The sequence below is a fragment of the Mastacembelus armatus genome, chromosome 6 (assembly GCF_900324485.2).
Source record: "Mastacembelus armatus chromosome 6, fMasArm1.2, whole genome shotgun sequence".
NCBI classification, from domain to species: domain Eukaryota; kingdom Metazoa; phylum Chordata; class Actinopteri; order Synbranchiformes; family Mastacembelidae; genus Mastacembelus; species Mastacembelus armatus.
In genome coordinates this window covers 10,425,840-10,450,505 of record NC_046638.1, presented here as the reverse complement: position 1 = coordinate 10,450,505, position 24,666 = coordinate 10,425,840, and the positions used below count along the sequence as shown (strand labels likewise).

The window sequence follows — 24,666 nt, the reverse complement described above, 5'->3', positions numbered from 1 at the left end:
CTCTCACACATAAATGAAAGTCATTGGAATACATGTAACATCTCCCCGCATACCTACTATAAAAAGCTGTAGTTCCCAAACACCCACTTACAGCTTGAAATAACTCACCTAGAGAAGTCTACTGAAGACAAGACATTTAGGTGCTTTACAGCCTACATCTAGTGACCTTGGGAATCAACCAATACCATATCTCTACAGTGAACTTTTTTTTTTTCCTATGTTGATTTACACAAGAAAAAGTATGTTCTTAGAAAAAAAATGCTCAGGTCATGTGTTTCCTTTTAAGTTTCAAAGCCGCCCTGATGCTTATTGAGACCAGACTGAGAGCACTGAAGTGGTTTTGGATGACATGTTTCCTACAACCCCTTGAGGATTGGCTGGGTCTGGAAATTCTTCAGCCTCATGGCTTGCACTATAACAAATAGCCTGAGCTTTGAAAACGTTTCAACAGATCACTTAACATGGACACACTGACAACATCTTAAGGCCCCCTGATGCAGTCAAAACACATTACATTTTTTAATGTTTAGTTCTTGCATAAGTATGTTTGGAGACACCCAATAACTTAAATTTAAAGCATTTTTTAACTGGGCATCACACACAACATTCTCTGGTTTTATTATTTATTTTTGTTCTCACCAGCATCACCCATTGAAGTGAAAATGTTCTCTGTTACGTTCATGATGGTGTCTGTGGCCTGGTCATAACGTCCAATGGGCTCTCCACAGCTGGCGTAGTGGCGGACATGCTGCAGTAGGTCACTGAGGGCCTGGCTCACCACACCAGCTGCCGCCCCGACTTGCTTCAGCAGCTCGCCATCATCACTGGCTGAGCGGCAGGCTTTGACGCAGGTTTCCACAGAACGGTCTACCAGCTTCCCAGCCTCAACAAGCTGCTCCTGACACACTGGGGAGCTGATGGTGGGGCTTACCACCTGCACCACACACAGCAGAAACTCAGACAAACTACAGAAATTAAAGACAACTATTTTAGTATAGTTTAGTAAACTATACAGTATCTACAGTAATGCTTTTTCATCTAACCAAGCATGTTAAAAAAAAGTAATTAATTCATTTCTCATTTAAGATATTAAACAAAAAAACTTTTTTTTTTATTAAAACAGTTTAATATCAAGAATATCAAAGTATTCTTGACCAAAGCCAGAGCAACTAGTGATATACATTCTGTCTTGATGCATTCCTGCCTGTTGGTATGTCTTTTACCTACTTGGCTGCTGAGATGATAAACATGTTTTATATCAGTACCTTGGTGCAGGCTACCAGCTGTGAGGTGGACAGGGCACACTGAGTGGCAGCTGCGATCACCCGGTTCTGCAATATGGTGTCCTCGGCCACCTGGGCGACGTTCTTGGCCTTCAGGACTAACATAGCAGCTGCATTGGCCACTGCTTTGGCCAGATTCATCAGCGTGTCCTGCAACATATTAATCAATGTCCTTCACTGACACACAGCACAGCTGCGCACATGTGACTGATGGGACCTTAAAAGTAAATGTTTTAATTCATTTTGTTCACACATGAAACAGTTAAAATAATGAAACAGTTAAAATAATGTGGCAGATACACATTTCTGGATGAGAATTATAAATCATATCTTAAGGTAAGCAATTTAGTTACACACTATACTGATTTTCATGTAGTAAAGTATTGGCTCATCTAATAGTGAAATGAAGAATGGGAATAATCCTCTTCTTCAGGAGTCAACGCAAAAGTAGCATCAAGATTGTTAAAAAACATCTAGTGACTAAATATTTATATGTGTCAGGTATGTGAATTTCAGTGTAAAAGAAAAAAATAAGGAAGAGAGTGAAGACTAGAGGAAAGCCTGTGTAAATAGATGCCAGACAAACTGTACTGTCATTTTACTAAAAACACACTTTGTTATAAAATCCACAAAAGGTAATAGTCTAATAATAAATCCTGAGGCGATTACATAAGTGAGTACTGACATTGTTAAAGTGGGGCCTGAGAATACATGTGTGTCTTCCTGTTTGGCTAACAGTATCATAGGAGCAGTGAGTGGGTGGTGTCCAACCTGGAACTTCTCATCAGTCTCGCCCTCCCCCATGTGACGAAGCAGGTCCCCGCTGGCCTGTCCAATGCTTCCTGCTGCAGTCAGCACCGTCTGTCTGGGCTATATGAAGATGACATCACCACATTCATTAGATTGGCCTGGCCTGTTGACACATGGGCTGCCGAGTATGATCTAAAACAGACTTCTGGATAAAAAAAATCAGCCAAGAAAACCGTTGTGTAATACATTTGTACTGGAACACTGATTAAAAGAAAAGCATGCGGTTCAACACTCTACGTGGCTTTGTGGCTACCGGGATTACAGCGTGAGTGTGGGGAGGATGAACCCCAAGCCAGCACAATAATCAGTGAACATCTCACCTCAGCGGCTGCAGGCTCAACAGATCTGAGCAGATCTGACACAGCTCCTGCCAGCATCCTGGCAGCATTCATGAGCTTGTGTCCACTGCCCACCTCATCTTCCATTAACGCTGCTAGCAGCTTGACACCCTTGGACATTTCCGTGAGATTGGAAGAGATAGTAGTGATGGCGCAGCCTACCGCTGTATAGTCTGTTTCTGTGGGCTCACCTGCAGAAGATGGATAGCCATCATTACAAACTATGCTTCTGCTGTGCATCTTCATTTGCTATGCTTGCTGCCACACTGATTTAACTAATCCACAGGGCAGCTTGCGTGTAACAGACACATCAGTGTCAGTGTCATAATTACAGCCCATTTGAAATAGTTCCACAGAGATGGGCATGTTGATCAAGCAAGTGGCAATGGAGAAGGAAAACTTTGTATTAGACAGTGGGGGAAGTATAAGTGCAACCAAACAGATGGCGAGGTAAGATTAAAACTCCTCAAAAGGCTGGCGGGAACTTGGCTGGCATTGCGCCAAACAACATGGGGAGCAGAGATAGAGACACTGCCAGTAAGATGAGAATGGAGACAACCAGTTCAAGATTTATTTATCATTAGAAATCGAGTACTTAGTGGGAAGAATGGAAAGCACACCCTTATTTAAAAGATAGAGAACATTTTTTTTTATTGATACACACTTTGGAGTCACAATAATTTAAAGCTAAACAATATTTTTTTATCAGGACAATTTGGCTGGCATTGGCAGAATTCACCAGTAGAAATAAATGAAAACTAAACATGACAGCGTATTCCATACTTTAGCTGTTTAGTATTCTTTGGAGTACTTACCTGCCGTCAGATTGACCACAGATGCTGTTCCAGCGGTGATAGCATCAACCTGAGAGTGAATTTCATGTTTGGATTCATCCATTTTGTTCTGAACCCAAACCCTGGATGCCTTTTAATGGAGGAGGAAAAACAGTACTATTAACTTTCAGCACAGTGGGTGAATTTCATCTAATATAAACTTTGTCATGTGGGATTAAAGGGCAAGGGCTGTACTAACACCTATGGTTTTGGAAACACTCAAGTATTAAATGCAGACTCCATAGTTAGAGCCTATTCTACACCCCAATAACATTTGAGGCACATGATGAGCTTTGATGTGAAGTTTATTCTTTCTAAGTTGTTGTTGCTTTGCTGAACCAGAGGCTAGACTGTAAGACAGACATAATTGTTCGACAATTGGAAGTCAAGAAGCAGCAATAAATGATGGGCTATGGATGGGTACTCTACCTGTCCATGCTGCATCTATTCTACAATATTTTTCAATATTTTACTGTGCTGTAAATATAGAAGAGACTCACCAAGTCATGGCCCAGAGGAGGCAGATTATCAACATGGCCCAGGTCAGCTTGGGCCTTCTGCACAGCCTGCATACTGCTGTTGATGGTCCCCATTAAGGCCTGCTGGGCCAGACTCTGACAACAACAAACACCAGAGACGCACAGTGTGTAAATGACTCAACAAAAGCTATCTAAATACACAGCATGTATTTTTTGTGGGTGTAAAATTGTGTATTTCTCAGTTTTGCAATCTAATGTTTATAAACCACAGGAGTCAGATGGGCTTTTAATTATTGTACGTACAAGGAACCTTTCAATTCCTAACACACTGGCAGCCATATTCATCGTGTTCAGTGTGGTTCACTGGCAACAATGAGGACTACAAATAATATCTCAAACACTGTCAAACTGATTTACATAAAAAATGTGACAATTATGTATCTCTACCATGTGCTCTGATTTTTTTTTGTTAAATTAACATAATTTCTCATGTCCTCTGTTCACTTTATTTGGCATGTCTTATTTTAAGTGCACAGATTGGATGCTACAATTTCATATGCGAATATGTTATATCTGGTGTATCAGCATTTGTCTGGGACACCATGTTTTCTTGCACTTGCAAATGCTCTTACTCACCAGTGGAGGCATGTGGCCTCTGTGCATTTGCCCTGTGGTGATTTGCTGCTGGGCAGAGGGCATAGTGCCCACACTGAAGTTGTCAGGGCCACCAATGGATCCAGACCGAATTATACCTGGAAGTGCCACTGAGCCATGCTCCACACGACCCACTCTATTGAACTGCTGCTGCAAAATTGTGGACCTAAAAGAGGAAAAATGCATACGAAGCGCACAATTTATTAAATAATTAGGCACCTTTTTATTAGGAAGTTATTTTGTTTTGTATGTAAATGTACAGTATACTCTACATACTGTGCAGGCCCAGGATTCATGGAGATGCATTCAAGTGTAGGAACTAGTGGTTATATGGAAAACTAAGGATCTAAATGTGTGTAGTGGAACTGTTCATCTTAGCAAAACACTGGATTAGCTACTTTATTCAGGGTAAGTGACTGTGTAATGATGTTAAACCATCTAATATTCTAACTAATATTCTTTTCTAGGATAATTATCTGTACGTCTAGATAGCAGCATTGCACTTTGCAAACTGACTTACTGTACGGTGGTGGTCCTAAATTGACTACTTTATTTGCATTACTTTTGAGCAGTTCTTTTAATTAATTAAATTAATCTAGATGGTAACTGTTACTCATTTAGATAATGAAAATTACAAAATTATAATTAAAACAATTACCATGCTATCAACTGTTTCCATGGTGAGTAAGCATTGTCAGAAAAAAATATTGTACAGAAAAATTGGTTTTCCTTTTTAGCTCAACAAATGCTCCTCACTCCATTGGTTAATTATGGCTTGTTTTGAGAGGCAGCAATTATGTTTTTGTGCCGAGAACCACAACATGAGTCAATTGGCCCATAAGCAACAGGAATATGATGCCCCATTCTGTCTGAGAGTGGTTATACTGAGAACCATGTGGATTTCCAGTGACAATGAATTTCCCAGCTCTGTGTGATAGAGCCCTGGTCCATCAGCATTACCTTAATTCATATCAGTCACTAAGCTACATGGGAAAACCATGAGAAAGAGCAACCAACTGAGAAATAAAAATTCCTGAATCAACCAGCTTCCAGTGAGATGTTATAACCTAAACTCCAAAAAAATGCAGCTTTCTTTTATGGAAAAATGTCATAATTTATTGGCTTTAACCTGAGGCAGACTTTGTGTTTAGGTTTGCAAAGATAATTTTGCACTTAAACAAATTGTATTTCAGAATATCAACAATGGCGTTTTAAAATTCAAAGTGCTGTTTTTGTGTTTAATTCTAACATTACCTCTCCTGGGTGCACTATGCTAGGCAGGCAGATATGTAATTACATGCACAATTAAACAGTGAGGCTTAAATTCATGAAGAATAACTAGACTGTGTACGCTGAATGGTCAGCATTTTCTTGCACGCAGAGGTGCACTGAGATTTGCATGAGCGCTGTTTACTTCTTAGGGGAAACCGATTCCTCCAGCATGGTGGATTCTTCATCTCCCTCAAGGCCAAAACGATCCTTACTCTGCTTCTATAGAGAGGAGAGCCACATCACAGTGAACAACACAGGCTAAATGTATGGAGAATCAGATGTATAGTAATTCTAAAGGTTTAATTACTTGCCTTTTTAAGAATGATGTCAATGTAACCAGCAATAAGTTGGGATATTTGTTCTCCTTCTGTAGTTTGGACAGAGTAATAACTCTCCTGGTACTCGCCAAAATCCTTTGGAAAGCATTGAAGACAGCAACGATTCAAAGCAAATCAAGTCATCGTTTTTTTTTTAACACTTATACCTAATAAGAGTCAAACAGGTTTCTTACAGACGAAACAGAACCTTACTGAAAAGAAGAAAACTGGCTTGCTTCTTTGGCACATCCTATTTCTCCAAAGAGCTGATTAAAAATGAGGTGTAATGAACCTCAGCACTGCTCCAAATCAATGTTGGCAAATATACCTCTGTATTTATTTATTTTTTTTTATAAACCTGCATAATCTATTAATCTTTAAATGGAGAACTCCATTCCAATATTAGACTGACGGACAGCTGTTGCCAGCAGTTGGCAAAGAAAAATGAAGAAGCTTTAAGATAAATAATGCATTCAAAATTCTGGACATTCTTCTAATGTTAACTTAAATAAAACAGACAGCTAGTTTGCTGAATGTATTATAGTCTAAAGTCTCTACAATTTTTAGGGTGTTGTTTGTATTGCAAAATGAAAACTGAGGGAATGATTGAATATATGATACAGAGCTATGTAAGTCACACTGTGTACAGAATAACTGAATATGTGCATAGAATTAGGAGTGTATAATCTGACTTTCTGTGTAGGGCTGAGGACAAGAGTTTTACCAGGGTGAAGCTCTTGGGGGAGGCAGCCCATCTCTTTACTGTTGTCAGAGGCCACTCTTGCACCACATCCTTTGTCTTCTCATCCACTCGCATCACTGACTCTTTGGTTATCCCCAGCAGCCGTGGGACCAGCTTATTTTTACCCTTCATTTTTTCCTGTCAGATAGAAAAACATCAGACAACATTTATGTCGGTGCTAAACACCTACACAAATGATTCATTCAGAACACGAACGCAAAATCGCTGTGCCACTCTGCTGGTGCTGTTGTAATACACATGCCATGTCCGTGGCTTGAAGCCCCAAATGGAGGAGGAAGTGACCCAGGAGAGTTCAGCCTTGTTTAACTGCTGCTTTATTGAGCAGGGTCTCCTCAGGCTTTAGTCACTGTCAGCACACCAGTATGGTGCTTCCACCAGCTCTCTGCCTGACCAGCTCCTGTGCCCCCACTTTCTGCCCACTGAAAATCTATTACAGCACACTTCAGAGACTGAGCCTACACTTGGCTTCTCTCCAGGGGTGCAGAAGATGACACAAAAATTAGTGGTTTGTAGATATGGGGGTGTTCAAAATGTGTGTACGTTTTATATCACCAGGCTATTGTTTTTTTTTTTTTTTTTTTTAAATCACTGTGCCAAATAAAGAGATCTGAGAATGGAACAAAGGCCAATAAGTAGAAGTGGTTCAAGGTTCAGGGCTCTTAAACACAAGGACAGATAACATTATCATGGTGTTCATCATATCTTCACACAAAGGTTTATTAAAAACTTCAATTGTTTTAGGTTACATTAGTTGAATGTCATAATTATCAGGGCTGTATAGAAGCAGGAAGTTTAATTTTGCAATCTGGAGTGGGTATCTGATGCATTGTGCCACTTTAAATAGTTTAACCTCGATTATTGTTTGGGAAAATTTGCTTGTGCAAGAAATTACAATTGAATGGGGAGGTTTTGTATTGTGCACACCTTTATGCATGGCTGCTGCAAACACATTTATATACAGCACATACAGGCTTTTTTATTTTGCATGTATAGTGATGTTTACAGGAATAGAGAGCTTGCCAGTATACGAAATGTAACGTTCCAATACACTCAGATATGCTTCAACAAAGCCAGGTCTGTTTTTTCCCTCTGCTAGCATGAGGAGCAGAGTGCTGCTAGAGTGAATTATTTAACAGAGTCTTGAAATCTCCATCGCTACATCTCCTATCGAACGCAAACAGTGTTCATATGTGTTGATGCATACGCACTCTTTGATATACACACAGATTCTCACACGCAAAGTTAATATGGACACATGCAGCCTATTGGGCCAAATATTCCATTTATCGTCCATTAAGACCCCAGCAGACAAGTGCAATCTTCCTCTTGTTCGTTCTTTTCTGCAAGTTTGTAACCAATTGGGCTGATGTCAGAGCTTTTATAATACCTATTGTGATTACCTCCCATTGGCATACTTCCACTTTTGTGTTTGCTAAACCAGAGCTGCAATCGCAAGTATTTGTGGGTAAATGGCAAGTGCACAGGCCTCCACTCTGAAGCATCTGATTTCAACAAGCTTTCATACCTGTTTGTCAGTACAGTGCATAAGAAATCAGCTTTTTAATCATGGCTGCCACTCATTAGTAGAGAAGGATTACGTGCCTGCTCGCTGTAACATTGAACTGACACTGCTCACTAATTATTAAAGGAGAAATAACGGCAATATGGCAACACTACTATAACAAAGCTAAGTGGGGCAAGAAACACAAGCAGTCAGATGGTCACACTTGTCACACAAGCCAGATGATCTGTCAGCTTCACAGAAGTTTAAAACAAAAAAGTAAGCGCACTGAAAATACAAAAACCCTCATGGCATATGCACATGATGGGTTGAAAGATCAACCAGGAAGTCTGTCTGCAAACTGTGTAATGTGCATGTACATGTGTAATGAACAATATATCTCTTTCTCTCTCTTTCATTACATACATAGCTTTAAATATGAAAACATGCCAGATGATCTTGTTTCTCACCAATTTACCCGGCTACTGTAAACTAGCACAGTATTTGCTCTTACCTTTACCAGGAAGAAGGACACTCCATATGTCTGCAAAGACCTGGCAAGCTTCACATACTTTACTTTTGCCTCAATCTCTGTCATTTCTCCACAGTTTTTATGTTCCTGGACAAAACAGAGAGCAGTTACATTTCCACCTCATTATACAGGTTTTTACACATATGTCGATATACTGAAAAAGTTGTCAGCTACATATTTTGTCAATTAATGCCACAACAGAAATTATTTACTAATTCCCATGGGCCACACACAGTTATGAACACATTATGTTTTATTGCAATATACAAAGGAGCAATATGATGTACATACTTGGAATATTTTCTTCTCAGAACCTCTCTGCTTGATGTACTCTTTAGGTAGGAACTCCTTCAGGCTATGGAGATAAATGGCAATTTTAAATCGTTACTCTTCTGAGCTACAGGCGTTTCCTTTTCTATTAACATAGCTCCACGTATGAGGTCATTCTTGCCCTACTGCCTACATATCAGAAAACAGTTGTAACAGCTGACATCACCCCTGAGCTTTCCAGTGGAGGAAATCCCTGAAGTAACAGTCTGTACTGAACCAAGAGATAACCCCTGCATATGTGCAGCTGCAATCTGAACATATAAGAACACAATGCACCATACAAGCTTATTCTAACGTTGGTGTTAATGCATTTCTTGATAAGACAAGCTTACTCCAGGAATCCAGGCTTGTGTTTGTGCTCCACGTGGGGTCCAAACTGGATCTGTGCCTGGATCCCCGCAAACTCACAGGCTTTATCAAAGGAGACAGGGTGGGATCCATTCAATATATCATCCCTAGCCTAAAGGAGACATGGGGGGAGAGGGAGTTAGGGGAGTAAGTTAGAGTAAGAAACACACATCCAGGAAAAGGATACAACTACAAAGGCAGGAGAATTATCTGAAATTCGCCCAACAGAACCCCATAATGAGCACTTCATCATGTGCTTTGAATGCAGTATGGCTTCAGAGAGAACATCTTCTAAGTGAATTGCTAAGTGTATTTCTAGAATAGTAACATCATAACTGAGACTCATCTATACAGGGGAGCCAACTAAGATTTGTTTGTGACAATAAAAGCTATTCTGCCAGCTATCACATATAACAGCTCCAACAATGTGTCATTGCAACCAACTACATGTTATTAAAATGGAAAATGGATTACAGAAATGCACCATTGTTTCTCAATTTCCATCTGCATTACAGAATGGCCCTCCTTCATATGTTGTTAAGAAATCTAATGACTCAATGTTTTTTCCACTGAGCAAAAGAAAAAGGTTTATGTCTGTTTAGTGCTTCTATGACATCACTTATGTTTATATGTATTTTCAGCCAGACTGTCTACATTATCTTCTCCTATTAGATAAATGGAAAGGGAGACGCCTTTGTTGACATTTTTCAAATGGTTGTCAGTGTGTGCTGTTTTCTCCAGGGGGCAGTCAGCTCTGCCTCACTCTGTCTGCTCTCAATCTTGCTTTCTAGTTCACTGCTGCAAAATTAATGGCTTCAAAAGCCGAGAGGCCTTGCTGACAGTGAGGAAGGCTCCATCAGTGCTTTTACCATTAGAATATCAGTGCACAGCGTGGCCTCGACTCATTCTTATGTCCCATTACATCAATGAAAAGCTAAGCAGCAGCTTACTGCTGTAATGAGAACAACAATCTCCTCCACTCACAATCAAGTCCTTCCCCAAGTGCAATTTGCAGTGGAGTATATAAGCTCTTACTGAACACAAGAAGACACTCTAAAATTAGCCCTTACACATGCCATTCACTCTGGTACACACTGTTCATTACAGTGGACTATTCTGAAGTAAGATGCCTGTAATAACGGGAGAGGTTGGTGTGAACGTTTATGGACGGTGTTATTGTGTAGATATATGGCTATAGAGTATAATGACTTTACCAATAGGCTCCAATTATTTAGAAAAATTATTTCAATAGCTTCAGTGTGGCAATCTGTCCCACTGATGCACACAGACAGTTTACAGCTGATAATAAATATCCAAAAAGACAATTGGATTGCAGTTGTTTATTTCTCACTGCTTAAATGAAAATTGCCACTACAGTTACCAATGCTTTAACATGCACAGCAGTATACTATGACGCTAATGTGTTTGCACATGTAAATGTAGTTTCAGACATCTAGACACCTAGTTTTAAACTTACCATATCTCGGTACTTTGTCAGCAATATGAATATTATGGTAATAATTGATGGAATAAAAATAATAACACCAGTACAGTGAAAAACACATTTTACTGGGTGTTGCTCTTATCCTGATACGATGAAGGAGCCAGTATCCTGCAGAGTGCTAAATGGAACGGTTACCAGCCATCCAGAAACTTCAACTCCTGAGTTAACTCAGTCAGTTTATCACAAAGATGATCAGCAACCTAGACACTAGTCTGCCTGAATTATAAAGCAACTTGAGGTAAATAAGCAGATTCTCTGTGTTTCTTGTAAACATCATGCCCATTTACAATTAGATTTGATGGGAAATTCTCTGGTGAGGCTGGGCTACTGAGGGGGTGCTGCACAGCAGACGATGTTGGTAAGAGCATGTCAACAGAGTTAAGTGAGAAGAATCAGGTTATAATAGCCACACTGTACACCTGCCTGCATATGATTAGAAATTACTAGTCACACACGAATGACTGTGCCATTGATTGTGAAGAACATGTGTGAAACACCTAATACAAGCAGGCCTCATAGGTCCAAAAAATCAAAACAAGGATAAGACTAATAAATCTAGGTACTGTTAGCACATCAAAATACTGATTATGTTGCCTACAATATATGTAATAATCAGTTTGGCTTTGCTTTTAAGAGTTACATTAAGAAATAACCATGCATTTTTAGCTCGTTTACGGTTGACACTACCTTAATCCTTGTCTGGGTCATTCAAATCAGGCGTCCTTAGATTAAGCAACCAATCTTCAGGTACAGTACATGTCTCTGTCAAACATACAGCTAGATAACTACCATGATTATCAACAGACAAGACAATGAGGCCAATCCCAGAATTTCTCATAGCAGATATGGCAAGTGATACAGGCACTGATTCTGGGACATTTTAGTAGAGCTGCATCAGTGGAAGTGAAGCACAAGACATCAGACGCTGTGACACATACAGCCTGAGGCTACAACACTGAGGTCAACTAGTCCATCACAGCTCAGCAGGCCACATGAAGCATAATATAGCCTTAAAAATAAATGCTGACATTGGGATGCACTAAAAAAAAAAAAACAACAAAAAAAAAAGAAAACTAAAAGCACACAGTGTTCAACCAGGCAAGCTTCTAATAAATTAGCAAGTAAAGGAATGTTCAACAGCTTCATCACTGGTAAAACAGTTTATGTCCAAAGACAAATCCTAAACATTCCCATGTAGCTACTGTACACAATTGGTTTTCCCCTCAAATGCAAACTAACCCTTTTGTTGCAGTTTGGAGAGCAGATATATGGAGCACTATAGACTCAATATATAACTCAAATTAATTTTTGAGTTATATGTGTGGATAAATGTGACTTTGTGACACATTCTTTGACACTGTCTTGTAGTATAAAAGAACATACTGTGATGTCAGAAAAAAAAGCAGAAGAGCATGACACAGAAGGGTGATGGTATGGAGGTTTATCCTGGTCTTAGCACAAATATGTGACAGAAAGGGAGTGGCCAAATAGTAAAGGAGATTAGTCTGTAACTGGCAGAGGTTCCATTATGTGTGTGTGTGTGTGCGTGTGTGTGTGTGTGTGTGTGCGTGTGTGTGGGTAGGTTTGGAATCATGAAAGCTTCAAATCAATTAAATCATAGCAGGGATGCTCAGTTAAAGAAATGTCTGCAATACTGTCATCGTCTACACAATCTGAATTCAATTACTCAATACCTATGAGGTTCAGAGAATTACGGGAATTATGGATGATGAAAAAGAGAAAATGAAGTGAAGAAAAAGATAAGTACAAATATAAAGACAAGAAAGCAGAAGAGAAGCCTGAGGTGTGTTCCACTCTGCTAAAGATCTTTCTTCTGGCTCTGTTTGGCCTTTTTAACACTGTGACAAATTAGAGCCACTGCCATGTGAAGAGTCTCTGTGATGTCTGCCTGTGCAACAAGCCGAGTGAGTGTGAGAGAGAGAATGAAAGATAGACGGGGAAGAGCAACAGAGAGGTAGAAGGCAGGGGGGTGGGGATGTTATTGTAAAAGGAAATATGAGTCTGAATTGAGAAGAGAGCATGATATGCACTGTGTGCCAGGGTAAGAGGGTGGGGATGTGTGCGATTACGTCAGAATATGTAGGAGATGGAGATGAAATGGAGACAGGCGAACTGGAAAGGAAGGAAACAGAGGGTAAGAAAAATAGAGGCAAAAAAGACAGAAGGGAGAAGAACAGCAGGAGCAGACATGAAAAGTGTATGGCTTTTGTGAACATATTCAGGAACTCCCAGGTTTTCCATAGATTGAAACGACGGAGAGAGTCACAAACAAACAAACTATACATATTTCAGCTGTGGTACATTGAGATATTTTTTGTGTCACAGCATCCAACAGTTTTTGTGTATTCATTATAAGGCTTTGCCTTAATATTTGAGAGTATATTGTCTCTACTGTCTCATCACCTTGATCTCACAGTTCACTGAGATAGATGTGTGTGTTTGTGTATGTGTTTGACTCCACACCCTACTGTTTGAGTCCAGGTGTCAGTGGGGAACTCTCCATCCCTGGCTGGGGGAGCTCATTTAAATGCATCGATGTGTGCACCGAGCGAACCCTGACTAGTACAGTGACAGACTCAGCTGACCCCCTCTCAGGTAACCCTGCGGTGCCAGCAGGGCTCCCATGTTTTACAAAAACTGGTGGAAGTAGCATTGCCGAGCACACGCATTCATGACAGAGACAAAGTGAGCGAATGTACCCTTTGTATCTGGCCATTTAGGTGGTGAGACTGCATTTCCGATATCCATCTCTTAAATTTCACCAATACAACAGGGGGGAATGGAATTTTGTTTTGGGTACAGAGGAGTTTGGGGAATGGAAAACAACACTTCTATACCCAAACTTTGAAACTGCGCAGGGGCTTCGCCTCCTCGCAAATCCACTGGCTAGTGAACAGCTGCTTACAGCTTTCAGTTTTAACCTCTTCAAACCCACCACTCAGTAATTCTTTAAACCCACAGAACCTCACTGTATTTGAGGCTACAGTGGGGATCTTAAAGTTTCCAGGGAGAGCAAATATATCAAACTGAGTTTTGGGGAAATGTATCCAAAATAATGCACAAGACACACAGACTTGCTCCTTGTGACGAAACTGTGCAGCCAATGACAAAACAACATGGAGTTTAAGGTTTGAATATTTTACTCAGTGTAAACACTGAAACAAAATACAGGGGGAAATAGTAGCGTGATAAAATGAAACACGCTTCAGCAACTGAATAGCTTATTTCTCACCCCAAAGGTTTTAAGATAGTTAAAGCAAATAATATTTCCAAAATGGCTATCTTCTTAACAAGTTGAAAATCAGAAGCCACCCCAATGAGTAGCGAATTAATTCAGTTAGATGTATGAAGGGATACTGTAAATCATGCATTGTAGTTCTATCTCTGCCTCAAGTGATGTTAGCCTCAAGCATTTCCAGACCACAAAGAACAACAGCATGGTCTTACAAAGGTAATGTAGTCATATCCATTCTCATATTAGATTGGTGCTAATAACTATAGTGTTTACAATGGACAGTTATATAGCATTAGAGTGGTGTGATGGTGGAAAACACAGAGGGGCTGCGGTAATTAATATTCCCATCTTTTAATGGATCAAATTATTATACAGTACATAATGTGAAAGGGGTCGCTTATAATGCTAAATTCAGAAAATTATCCCGACTCTGCAGTTTCACTAATATCTGGCAGTTTCATCAATTGTCACTCCAACACTCCAAATGTAAACTAATGTTACTCCACATTTGCTGAATGTGTAACAACTTCATACTTCAATTTAGTTTTTAACATGTGCAACTTTGCCTTCACATGAAAGAATTTACATTGTTGTGCCACCGTACAGTATGACCCAGGAAAAAAGTCAAACCTGTCTGGACCACATTTGAGCTAACCACATTTCAGTCTGTCCAGATGCATGCTACAACATAATTATCTAAGTCTAATTACACTCCTGTTTTACTTCCTGTTATGTTTTCTGGCTCTTCTGAAAAACATAAAAACACCTCAGAAGCCTGCAGTATAATTTATATGCTAGCCTGCTTGGTCCTCACCTTGCAAGTTGGGCTGTAAACAGCAAAAAAGTTATACCTACGTTACCTTCTCCGTCTTCTGTTTTTGCCACTTCAGAATGAAGGTGCATGTAATAAGTTTACCTGAACATAGAGCAGGTTTAGCTGGACAGGGTCCCTTGAGTCCACATTCTGGTCTGAATAGAAGAACTTGCGCCTGAGCAGCAGAGTCTCGCTTTCGTCCACTCCTTGCTCCCTGAATGTCCTGCTGTGGTCCAGCCAGTTCACTGCCCAATCAATACACACACTCCGTTACCACATTCACTGAAATGAATTGGCATTCACTTTACAGGGATGTTACTAGAGGATGACACTGATGGTGAAATTAACCAGGCAGTTTTAAAACACCAGCTTGGACAATCCTTCCAAATGAACAGCGGGGAAGTGACAATCTTGATGGGGTAAAAATCCCCATCAAGTTTTCAGTTGGGAGGGTGATTTATATATTTGCATGCTGCAAGATTTAATTGGCATCCTGTGGGCAAAGATAACAGTGGGAATTTAATTACACTTTGATATATCCATGAAATAAATTAGACTTTAGCGATAAAGCACATGTTCAGTTGATGGAGGTGAGTCAGATTCAATAATGTGAAAATAAGAAACGGACCTAAAGCCAAGATATCAACGATACATGTACTTCTGGAAGTTCGAACTCACACTCATCATCTGTGTGGAGTTTGGCTTTGAGCTTTTCCATCTTCCTCTCGTCTCGTAATAGCAGTGTTCTGTCTTTCTTCAGCGTCCCCATCCCTTCTTCCTTCTTGTCCTCTGGCACCTCTTGAATGAGGGAGTACTCCTCATAGTTGGTGATTCCTGAAAAGGGCACAAGTTAGATTCTCAGAGGAGGAGATGCCTAAAGCTGGCACAATAACTAGCAGCTTCATAGATAAAGTGTCTTTGCAATTCTCTTGCACTCTCTTTTTATCTCTTCCTCTGTGCTTTGAAACAGAAGTGAAGGAAAGTTGGTACAAAGCCAGCAAACTAGAGAACCGAGGAGGAGAAGAAGCCAAGCAGAAAGACCTACTCCAAACAAACATTTTCCAATAAAGCTATCTGCCAGACACACATCCCTCTCCTCCTCAACCAGTTGAGCCTGATAGCAGCAAATTCTAATTGAAATGTACAGCTTAGGGAGCACCTCTGTGACACGCAAGGACGGCACAATCTGGGTCTTAGGATGAATGCTTCACCATTTATTAGAAACAAGCTTGTTTAAGCTTGATAAATCATGCCCATCATGCTCTAAACAAAAAGTGATTAGGCCTTAATCAAGCATAAATGAATGCTCCGAAGTACAGTACTTAAATGTTGCTGTTCACTTATGAATTTAATAGCACCTAATAGCACAGTAACATGATAAAACTCAGTATAAAGTCAAGTGGTATTTCTTTAACTAAAAATAAAATAGAGGATAAATAATTCAAGACTTGGACAACGGCTTGACAAGTTTCATATTAGGAGTGCCTGGAGACTATAACTTACCTATTCTACTGCATATGGTGACAAGCAGCTCCCCAACTGTTTTTGAATCATCCACCATGATGGTTTTAACTGCACCATCCAACATTTTGATCTTTTGTGGCCTTTGTTTCTTCTTATACTCCAAGATGTCCTGAGAAAACAGGAGAGGAAGCACAAAGATATCCACAGCCCAGCTGAAAATGCAAATCCCTTTCAGAGATGATAAATGACCCCAGACTATATGATTTAGCTTACTCCATTTCGCAGCATGTAGTAATCCAGGGTTCTTCCAGACTCGAGCCAGATTCCTTTCCTGGGATCATCGTCAGACAGGAAGAGGCCGTAATCTGAGGCTTAAACACAAAGTGAAACAGAGTATGCAAATATAGATGACTATAGATTTCCATCATGTAAATTATATTCACATTTTCAGTCATCCACTAACCTTGTCCGGTCTGGGCTTCTGGGACTCTCTCTCTGATGATTCTGCAGGCATCATACACAGGTGTGGATGGTTCAAACTGCATGGTCTTTACCACATTGCACTGGCGTACACAGATCTTTAGTGACAGGGCCACCATCTTGGTGGGTACTACAATGGCCTCACCAACCTACGCACCTAGAAACCACAGAAGCAGAAACAATAAATAAGGTTCTGTGTCCGTAAAGTCACACTTCTGGCTAAAATCCTGAATAGATGGTCTGGGTTATGGTAGGTATCAATCAGGCTTGTAAGTGCAAAGTCTCACCAAAGTAAAAGTCTCAGCAGAAAAATATAACAGCACAAGGAACAGAATAAATGTTCAGAATTATTTCACTGGGGACAATTTTACCTGTGAAACTGTATGTGTATTAGCTGAACAAAGGCAATCGATATTTTAGCAGGTTAAAAAAAATAGTGCAGATCCTCCTCCTTGGCAGGAGTAACAGCAGCTTAGACAAAGCACAAAAATGACATTCCACTGCTGCATCATTATTTGGCTTGCATTCTCTGCCAGGAGCAGACTTCCCTGTGGCACAAATCAGTGCTTGTTCTATCATATACTGCAATTAGGATGAATCAGTTTAGGTGTTCTGATGCTCTTGTGCAAAACAAAGAAATTGACTGATAGTGTTGAGTGCTTCGCCGTTTCCTTGACCTTGGCTTTAACAGGGAGAGCGATGAACATGACAGGATCATCTCTAACAAGGAGGTTCTCTGCCTGGTACTTACACGCAATCTAGTTATATTTTGTGAACATAAATTAGTCTGTGACACACTGAAAGCAAACTAATCTTGCTTTAAAAATCTCTAACAACTGAACTGAAAATTAAATAATCCCAGGTTAATTTCCTGGTCTTCAATTAATCAGGAACATTTTTTTCTTTTTAGGTGTAAAGTACATATTCCAAATTCTACTGTAACACCGCACGACTTGTTGTATTTTTCCTCCATAGTTGAACATGAAGGCAAAAGTTCAAATCTTCACACTGAAACGATTCAGATGTCAGCCACACAAAAAACAAAGACTTTTTTTGTGCTCGGGATCCACAGCACATCCACTGGCCCCTTTTGAGCCAGAGCAGGGAAAGTCTGAGAAGTAAACTTCCTATAATGATGGAGTTGTGAATGAGCGCTCTTGAAACTGTAGCTCTGTCGTGGCCATGGGTTCCTCCTTCTAGAGCTTTTTTCCATATAAAGTGGGAAAGACGAGCACAAAGAAGCAGGGGTAATGGCACTGCATGAGCTCTTCTCTATACAGACTAGTGGAGAAGCCCCACTGAGTTTTTGTCATCCAGCTCCTCCACAGATACTCCCTTCTAGACAAGCAGCTTGAGACCCCGGGCTGACAGCACAGAGGCACATATGCAGGCTCACAATGTAGACTCAGAGATAACAACTCCCACATTCATGCCAAATTTGCGCAGATGAAATGTTTGTAATTTTGCTGAAGTTTCTCAAGGATATCACATACTGTTCCATCCCAAACCCCCAAAGTCACCACTGATGACAGGTATTTGCTAAAGATTACTGTGGATCTACACTTAAAGCAACAGTCCCTTTAGTACAGTATCTGTTGTGAGTCGGTTGCTTCAGAGAATAAGCACTGGAGAAACCACATGATGAAACCCAGGAGGATAATGATAATCCCTGAGCTTACAGTAGTGTGAGAGCGCATTTTTCACTACTATCCTCATGCAAACACTCCAATGCAGCCAGCCCCTCATTAGCCTTATTTTTGAAGCATGGATGGATCTACGTCTGAGAGAGGAGAAATGAGAAACGACTAATTTATGTGACTCGCCTATGAATCTTATTTCTTTTACTGCTATTTCTACATCACTGGGCAGATTTAAACATGTAATTTCAAAACACTATCTACTATGACAATCACTAGTCCATGTGAGGTGCTCTCTGTATCAAATTAGGTTTGTTTACTGCTAAATCTTAAGACATGAAAATGGCCAAATAGCAGCTTGTTGGGGAGTCTAAACATAGACAATTCAATAGAGACAGGGAAGGCAGGAGCCATCTGGAGAGGGTACAGCTCTAATGATTGACTGTAATACCAGCAGCAACACACAGCCAGAGAGCAACAACTGCTGTGATTACTGCACCAGTCTGTCACACAACTACTAAGGGGGTGGCTGGACAGGAAACTGAAACAGTGTTGGTCCATACCTTATCAGTCTTCCACATTCTTGTAATAGAAAGAATTCAGAGAGTAGAACAACCCTGAGATTATAACAAGTTTGAATGAGAATGAATAGCCTTCAAACAATTCTGTACAGAGGTGCTTCATTTTTAATTTTTTTAATTTGATCAATACCAGAGTAAATGCCTGTGTTTTTCTCATGCTGTGTATGAACCAGGGTGTAGAGTAAATCATACGCAGCACAGCAAAAGCCAGGATCAGTTGTTCTTCTAAAATAGATACACCCAGGCTACCTGGAACCACAGCTATGATTTCAAACCGTGAAGAGAATACAAGCTCTTTACAGCTTTGAACATTTGCCAATGCAGCAATCATATGGCAATTGATATGCTGTACATGTCACTCATACTGTATGAGATAGTCTCTTTAAATCAGATGCCAGGTTTTGGTTTGTTTTATATTTTTGTCACATTTTCTAACCAAACAAAAAGCTGGAGTATACAGTGAAAACACTTATTTTCTCATTAATTACTGTATGAATGACAACATCTTACAGACCTAGTAAACAAAGGAAAAGCATACAAAGAATACAAAGAAAGCAGCTTGAGTTAATGGGAATAGAAAATAATAACACAGTATATCATGTCTTATTCTTAAAGCACCAAATCTAAACCATCCCCTCACATACTGCTACAGGATTTTCAAGGTCAGTCCATTAAACTAAGATCCCTGAAGAAGCAGTAATGATTGTCTGGTAAACAAGCCATTTTAGTCTCTGCTGTGGCAGCATTTGCAAACAGAAAGAGAATTATTGGTGCAGATGCAAACATCTCTTGTCTTACTTACACAATCAACAATCACAATCTGTGTGTCTAAAAACAGCCACTCTGGGATCAGAGGCAGATTAGTGTGGTGACTAAAGAAAGTGCAACCATTGTAAAGGATGACAATTAGATTTTAACAAGCTGTGATGCAATTGAAAATAACCCCAAAGCTCAAATGAAAGTTCCAGTAAAGCAGCAGGAATATACTGTGACTGCAACCTTCACTGGCCTCACAAATACCCCAAATTGGCATTTACTACACCATATTATCTCCAGCTTGTTGAACTATTATTATTGTGTAATTTAAACATGTAGTATGTCACTGGCCTTAAATGAAGGGCTGGGAGAGATTCTGACCTCAGCAGTTTTCAGGGCTGTTTAGAAAAGTAGGATTTAAGCATGTGAGCATTGAAAATGCTCTCACCTCCTTTTTTCTTTTTCTCTTTACATTCTCCTGCATTGAAACCGAACACATCAGCGTTTTATCTTTGTCTGATTGAAAGCAAGGTCAGTTTCCTGCAGAACCACAGTATGTCTCTAGACACCATTATGTTTTCCCGGAACATGTGCAGTCCAATGGTGGTTCACGTACTGTAACAGCAAACACAGAAAGTGGTGTTGTTTTGATTCTTCAAATCCAATATTCATGCAAACCAGAACAACATTTCACCTCAGTTGAGAGGTACATCAAGGTCAGGTGTGTTAATCCTATCACACTTGGATTTGCTGCTCAGGTTTGAGCACTTCATATCCTAATTTGAATTTGGTAATACAGAGCCCTAATGGTACTGAAGACATAGGCATTAATCAACCAAAAATACATTTTTATTATAAGGATGAGGCATACTTGATTTACAGCAAACATAAAGCAAATTATTGTACATCTATTTAATAGCCCAGGGCTGTAATCTAAGTAGCACACGAAGCCACGGAGAAATCATTCTGTCAGCTTGCTATCACCACATTAATAACACGAGGGGAATATTATTATGCTACCCTGATGCAAAAAGTCAAATATTCATAAGCTGCCAAAAGAATGACACATGAAGCAGGTTTGTTCTCTTGGAAGGTGTAAACAGTGAATAAAATTATTACAGTACCGCTTCTTATTACCTCTCATTTTCAGTTAATAGATACAAAATTAACCATTCTGTTTTCTGCATGTATCATTTCCAACTGTGCTTTTTTATGTCATGCAAACACTACAGGCTCTTTTTTATCAAGATGTTCCCGTGCTCGTTTCCTTGCGAAGAACACCCACTAAATGTGGAGTCTACATGAATACAATTCAAATAATTAAGTCAAATGCTTTCACCTACATGCTACACGCTAATGATTTCCTCCCTAGGTTTCATAAATAAATTCATCATTGCTCCTGCGGGACCCAGCAATCACTGGACAGGATTATGCAGCTGAACTGACCCTTACAATTTAGGGTTCATCAGGATTACTATGAACAAGCTGTCATGTTGTAAATGGCTTGCACAGCATTATTTATTTTATTTATTTTTTAATGGAGTGTTAGTCAAGCAGTGAAGTAGTTTAAAAAAAAAAAGCTTCAGACCCATGCACTAAATTCAGAGCCACTCACTGTTACACTGACCTTTTTTTCTCAGCAATATCTATTTAGAAATGAACCTTGCCTCTATAAACCAGTCTTTGCTCCTGGGCTAAACACACTGGGCTAAAAACACGTGCAATTTAAGGATACAGATACTGACAGAAATTCTGAATTTTGCTATAGTTGTGGGGAGAAACTCCTTAAAATATCCAGTGAAATAGAGTGTCAGCACTGTTTCAAAAGAATCCACAGTAGGAGCAGTCTAACAAGTGTACAGTTTCCTCTTAATTCTTACAAGACAATGGCATAATATCTGTATCTATAGGTTAATAAATTAAAATAAATTCTATTAAGTTAAATTTAAATACTAGAAAAGTAGACAGCATGTCCTTCAGTAAATTGAAAAATTTAAAACCTGTGCATAAGATGCATGTGGCTCAGCTACATTACTATTAAGACGTTATTAGTTTAGGCAGGTCAGCCTCCGAGTGAATACAATAAGTCTAACAACACAGAATTATACAATGTGTACCATCCTTCATCCTTCATTTAAAGATATGAAAAATGGGCTTCCTAATAGATGGAGACAGAAACAGCTACTAGTGGAGGAGAGCTCCGCCCAGCAGCTGCATTCAGCCAACCAACCAGTGAGCTAGTACTTCAGTCAGGCAGTCCATCCTTCAGTAATTCACACAGTACTGTGACTGTAGCTTGACCTGGTTTCTGAGTCAGTCACTCAGTGGGACTGGTTAATGATGGCACTTTTACTTTCACTTTCAATTCATCACATACTGTACACTGATGGATGCAGATCAGCCCAAACCAACACAGTGCACAATGATTTAATTATCATTATCAACCACATTTTGCACCATCAATCTCTTACACAACATTTACAATATGTGGAATCTGGTCTCATAGCCTACATTAGTTTTTGACTGGTAACTATGCTAGACAAAATGATGTAATTATATTAATGGTATCATGTTCTTGTCAGATGGTTTCATGCCACCATGGCTGAACTCTATCCACACTGGTTTGCCTATTATGTACTGCTTGGTGCATACCTTATGATGGGTTTCATCTGCACATACTTCAGTATGGACAAGCTGGAAACCATTTCTTCCCCACAGTTACATCCAGCATAAATACCATACATTTTTCAGTGTCTATCTCATTTTAAACTATTTACCTTTGTCAAATAAATCATACGACAGCTCAGACTGTAACATAAACCTTAAGCAAAATAGAGTAGATAAAAGCCAACTTGGTATTGCTTTTGGTAACACTTGTTTTATAGCTGAATCAACCAACATTTGCATATTGAGTTGCTTCCCAGCTCTCACACTATCTGTAACGCACAGTCATGAGCTGTGATTTATTGTAAGGAGCATACAATGCATTTGAACATGATGGCATTGGTGCACCATAACTGATGATTTAGGGACCAGAATCCCAAGTATGGGCATGTGAACCATAGCAATGATGGGAAACCTTGAACAATCTGAGGTGAATAAGTAAGTACCAAAATTCTCAGTCATGGACATAATTTATAAAGCATTCAGTAACTTCATCTAAAATGCATTTTGCACCTATAGAGGTGCACAGTGATCATCAAATGGTACACCAACCTGGAGGGACAGTCTGTCTGTCATCTAAAGTTCAACCTGTCTGCAATCAGCTCCTTTATGCATATGGATGAATTGCACAAATCATGGGAGGGGATATGATGAAGCGTGGTGATTGCACATTCTGCTGTATTTACTGAGGTTCCCTCAATTTTGAAGGGTCAGAAACATGAAAAATGTATCCATCTCTCAAAAGCAAATGTGTGCATGGATGTAAAATAAATAAACACCAAGGTGGTGGGAGAAAAGAAAACTTAAAAGTAACTGACCTCATGTAGCTGTTGCAATAAAAAAACAATATTTGAAAAAGAAAAGACATCTCTAGGATTACAGTACATTAAAAACAAATTAACTTGATATTTTACTTTTAAATAGGATGATACAAAGAGGGGAGGAGTTTTGACCATAAGGTTATTTAAGTTGAACACAGTGTTCACTAGTGATGAAACTATTTCTAGTACCTATATTTTTAACAGACAGCAAAATAAAACCAAATTAAAGATGGTATATATTTTCTCAGTGCTCAAAAGAGTAGGGAAACTGGTTTCCTCTCTCTCCTGCACTATGCATCATGATAGCAGGACTATGTGACAGAAATATTATGACATAACTGAATTGCAATTTTAGTAATACTGGACAGACAGGCAATGGGAGATTAAGGAGCAGTGAGAAAACACTCCACAGATGTGACAGTAATTAGTGTATGAATGTGTAAGTACAAGAGAGACCTGGCCCATGAAATCATTGCATCACAATTACAAAGGTCACAATTAAGATGCCAAACCTGCTCCCAGTATCTCAGCTTCAATCTAACTCTCCCTACACCATCCAACAAAATCAAATTGGGCTTTATTTCATTAGCAAAAGCAGCAGCTTGCAGAACAATACTCTATTATAAACCACAGTCTGACAAAATATGTGAACAACACAATCTTTTATTATCTGTATAACAAATCTTGTGGGAATTAATGCCTGAGATTGTAGAAACAACCAAATACAGTATTAGGTAGAGGATGAGGTGAATGTGGGAGTTTGCACATACACATACACCTTAATACACACAGATTCTGAGTGCAGACTCAACAGAATTCATTGACTTAAATACTAAAAATAGATTATCCTGCATTGGGCTGAGAGCATGAGTATTAGAGTCTCACGCCTCTGGCTCTCACGATCAGTACTTTATGCCTAGAGTGTCATGTCCTGGAAATCAGGTGACTTCAATCTGCTGTCTGTGTTGCCTCCCCAACACTGAGCCTCACTCTCTCATACTTCAGCAGCTGACTGCCTACTACCACTTGCATTCTGATTACTGTATCAAGAGCAGTGGAATGGAGCACACACTGGCTTCACGCCAAAGTGTGATACACGGAGGGACTCTATTAGCATTTCATATCCTCTGGCATGCTGTAGAGGAAGAAACTGGACTGAACAAATATGAAAAATGATATCCACTTCAAACATTTAGCTAAGAACACCCTAAGCAGACATATCAGTTTAA

The 24,666-nt window shown here is 39.6% G+C and overlaps 1 protein-coding gene across 6 annotated transcripts in view; it reads right to left on the bottom strand.

Moving 5' to 3' along the window:
* The window catches only part of tln2b (talin 2b), a 70,216-nt gene that overhangs the window by 27,688 nt on the left and 17,862 nt on the right, over positions 1-24,666 (bottom strand). For 4 of the 6 annotated variants that reach the window (XM_026310624.2, XM_026310625.2, XM_026310627.2 and 1 more), the window contains exons 1-18: positions 16,962-17,097; positions 16,772-16,869; positions 16,538-16,667; positions 15,713-15,868; positions 15,137-15,279; positions 9,445-9,572; positions 9,074-9,137; positions 8,765-8,869; positions 6,711-6,866; positions 5,981-6,082; positions 5,812-5,888; positions 4,380-4,563; positions 3,765-3,878; positions 3,247-3,355; positions 2,414-2,622; positions 2,055-2,153; positions 1,266-1,433; positions 640-934 (exon numbers count right to left, since the gene is read on the bottom strand). In XM_026310624.2, coding sequence (XP_026166409.1) covers positions 640-934; positions 1,266-1,433; positions 2,055-2,153; positions 2,414-2,622; positions 3,247-3,355; positions 3,765-3,878; positions 4,380-4,563; positions 5,812-5,888; positions 5,981-6,082; positions 6,711-6,866; positions 8,765-8,869; positions 9,074-9,137; positions 9,445-9,572; positions 15,137-15,279; positions 15,713-15,868; positions 16,538-16,667; positions 16,772-16,869; positions 16,962-17,097 — 2,473 coding nt within the window. Of the gene's footprint in view, positions 1-639; positions 935-1,265; positions 1,434-2,054; positions 2,154-2,413; positions 2,623-3,246; positions 3,356-3,764; positions 3,879-4,379; positions 4,564-5,811; positions 5,889-5,980; positions 6,083-6,710; positions 6,867-8,764; positions 8,870-9,073; positions 9,138-9,444; positions 9,573-15,136; positions 15,280-15,712; positions 15,869-16,537; positions 16,668-16,771; positions 16,870-16,961; positions 17,136-24,666 lie in introns of those variants that run through there. The other 2 variants (XM_026310622.2, XM_026310623.2) reach the window with 1 other exon arrangement.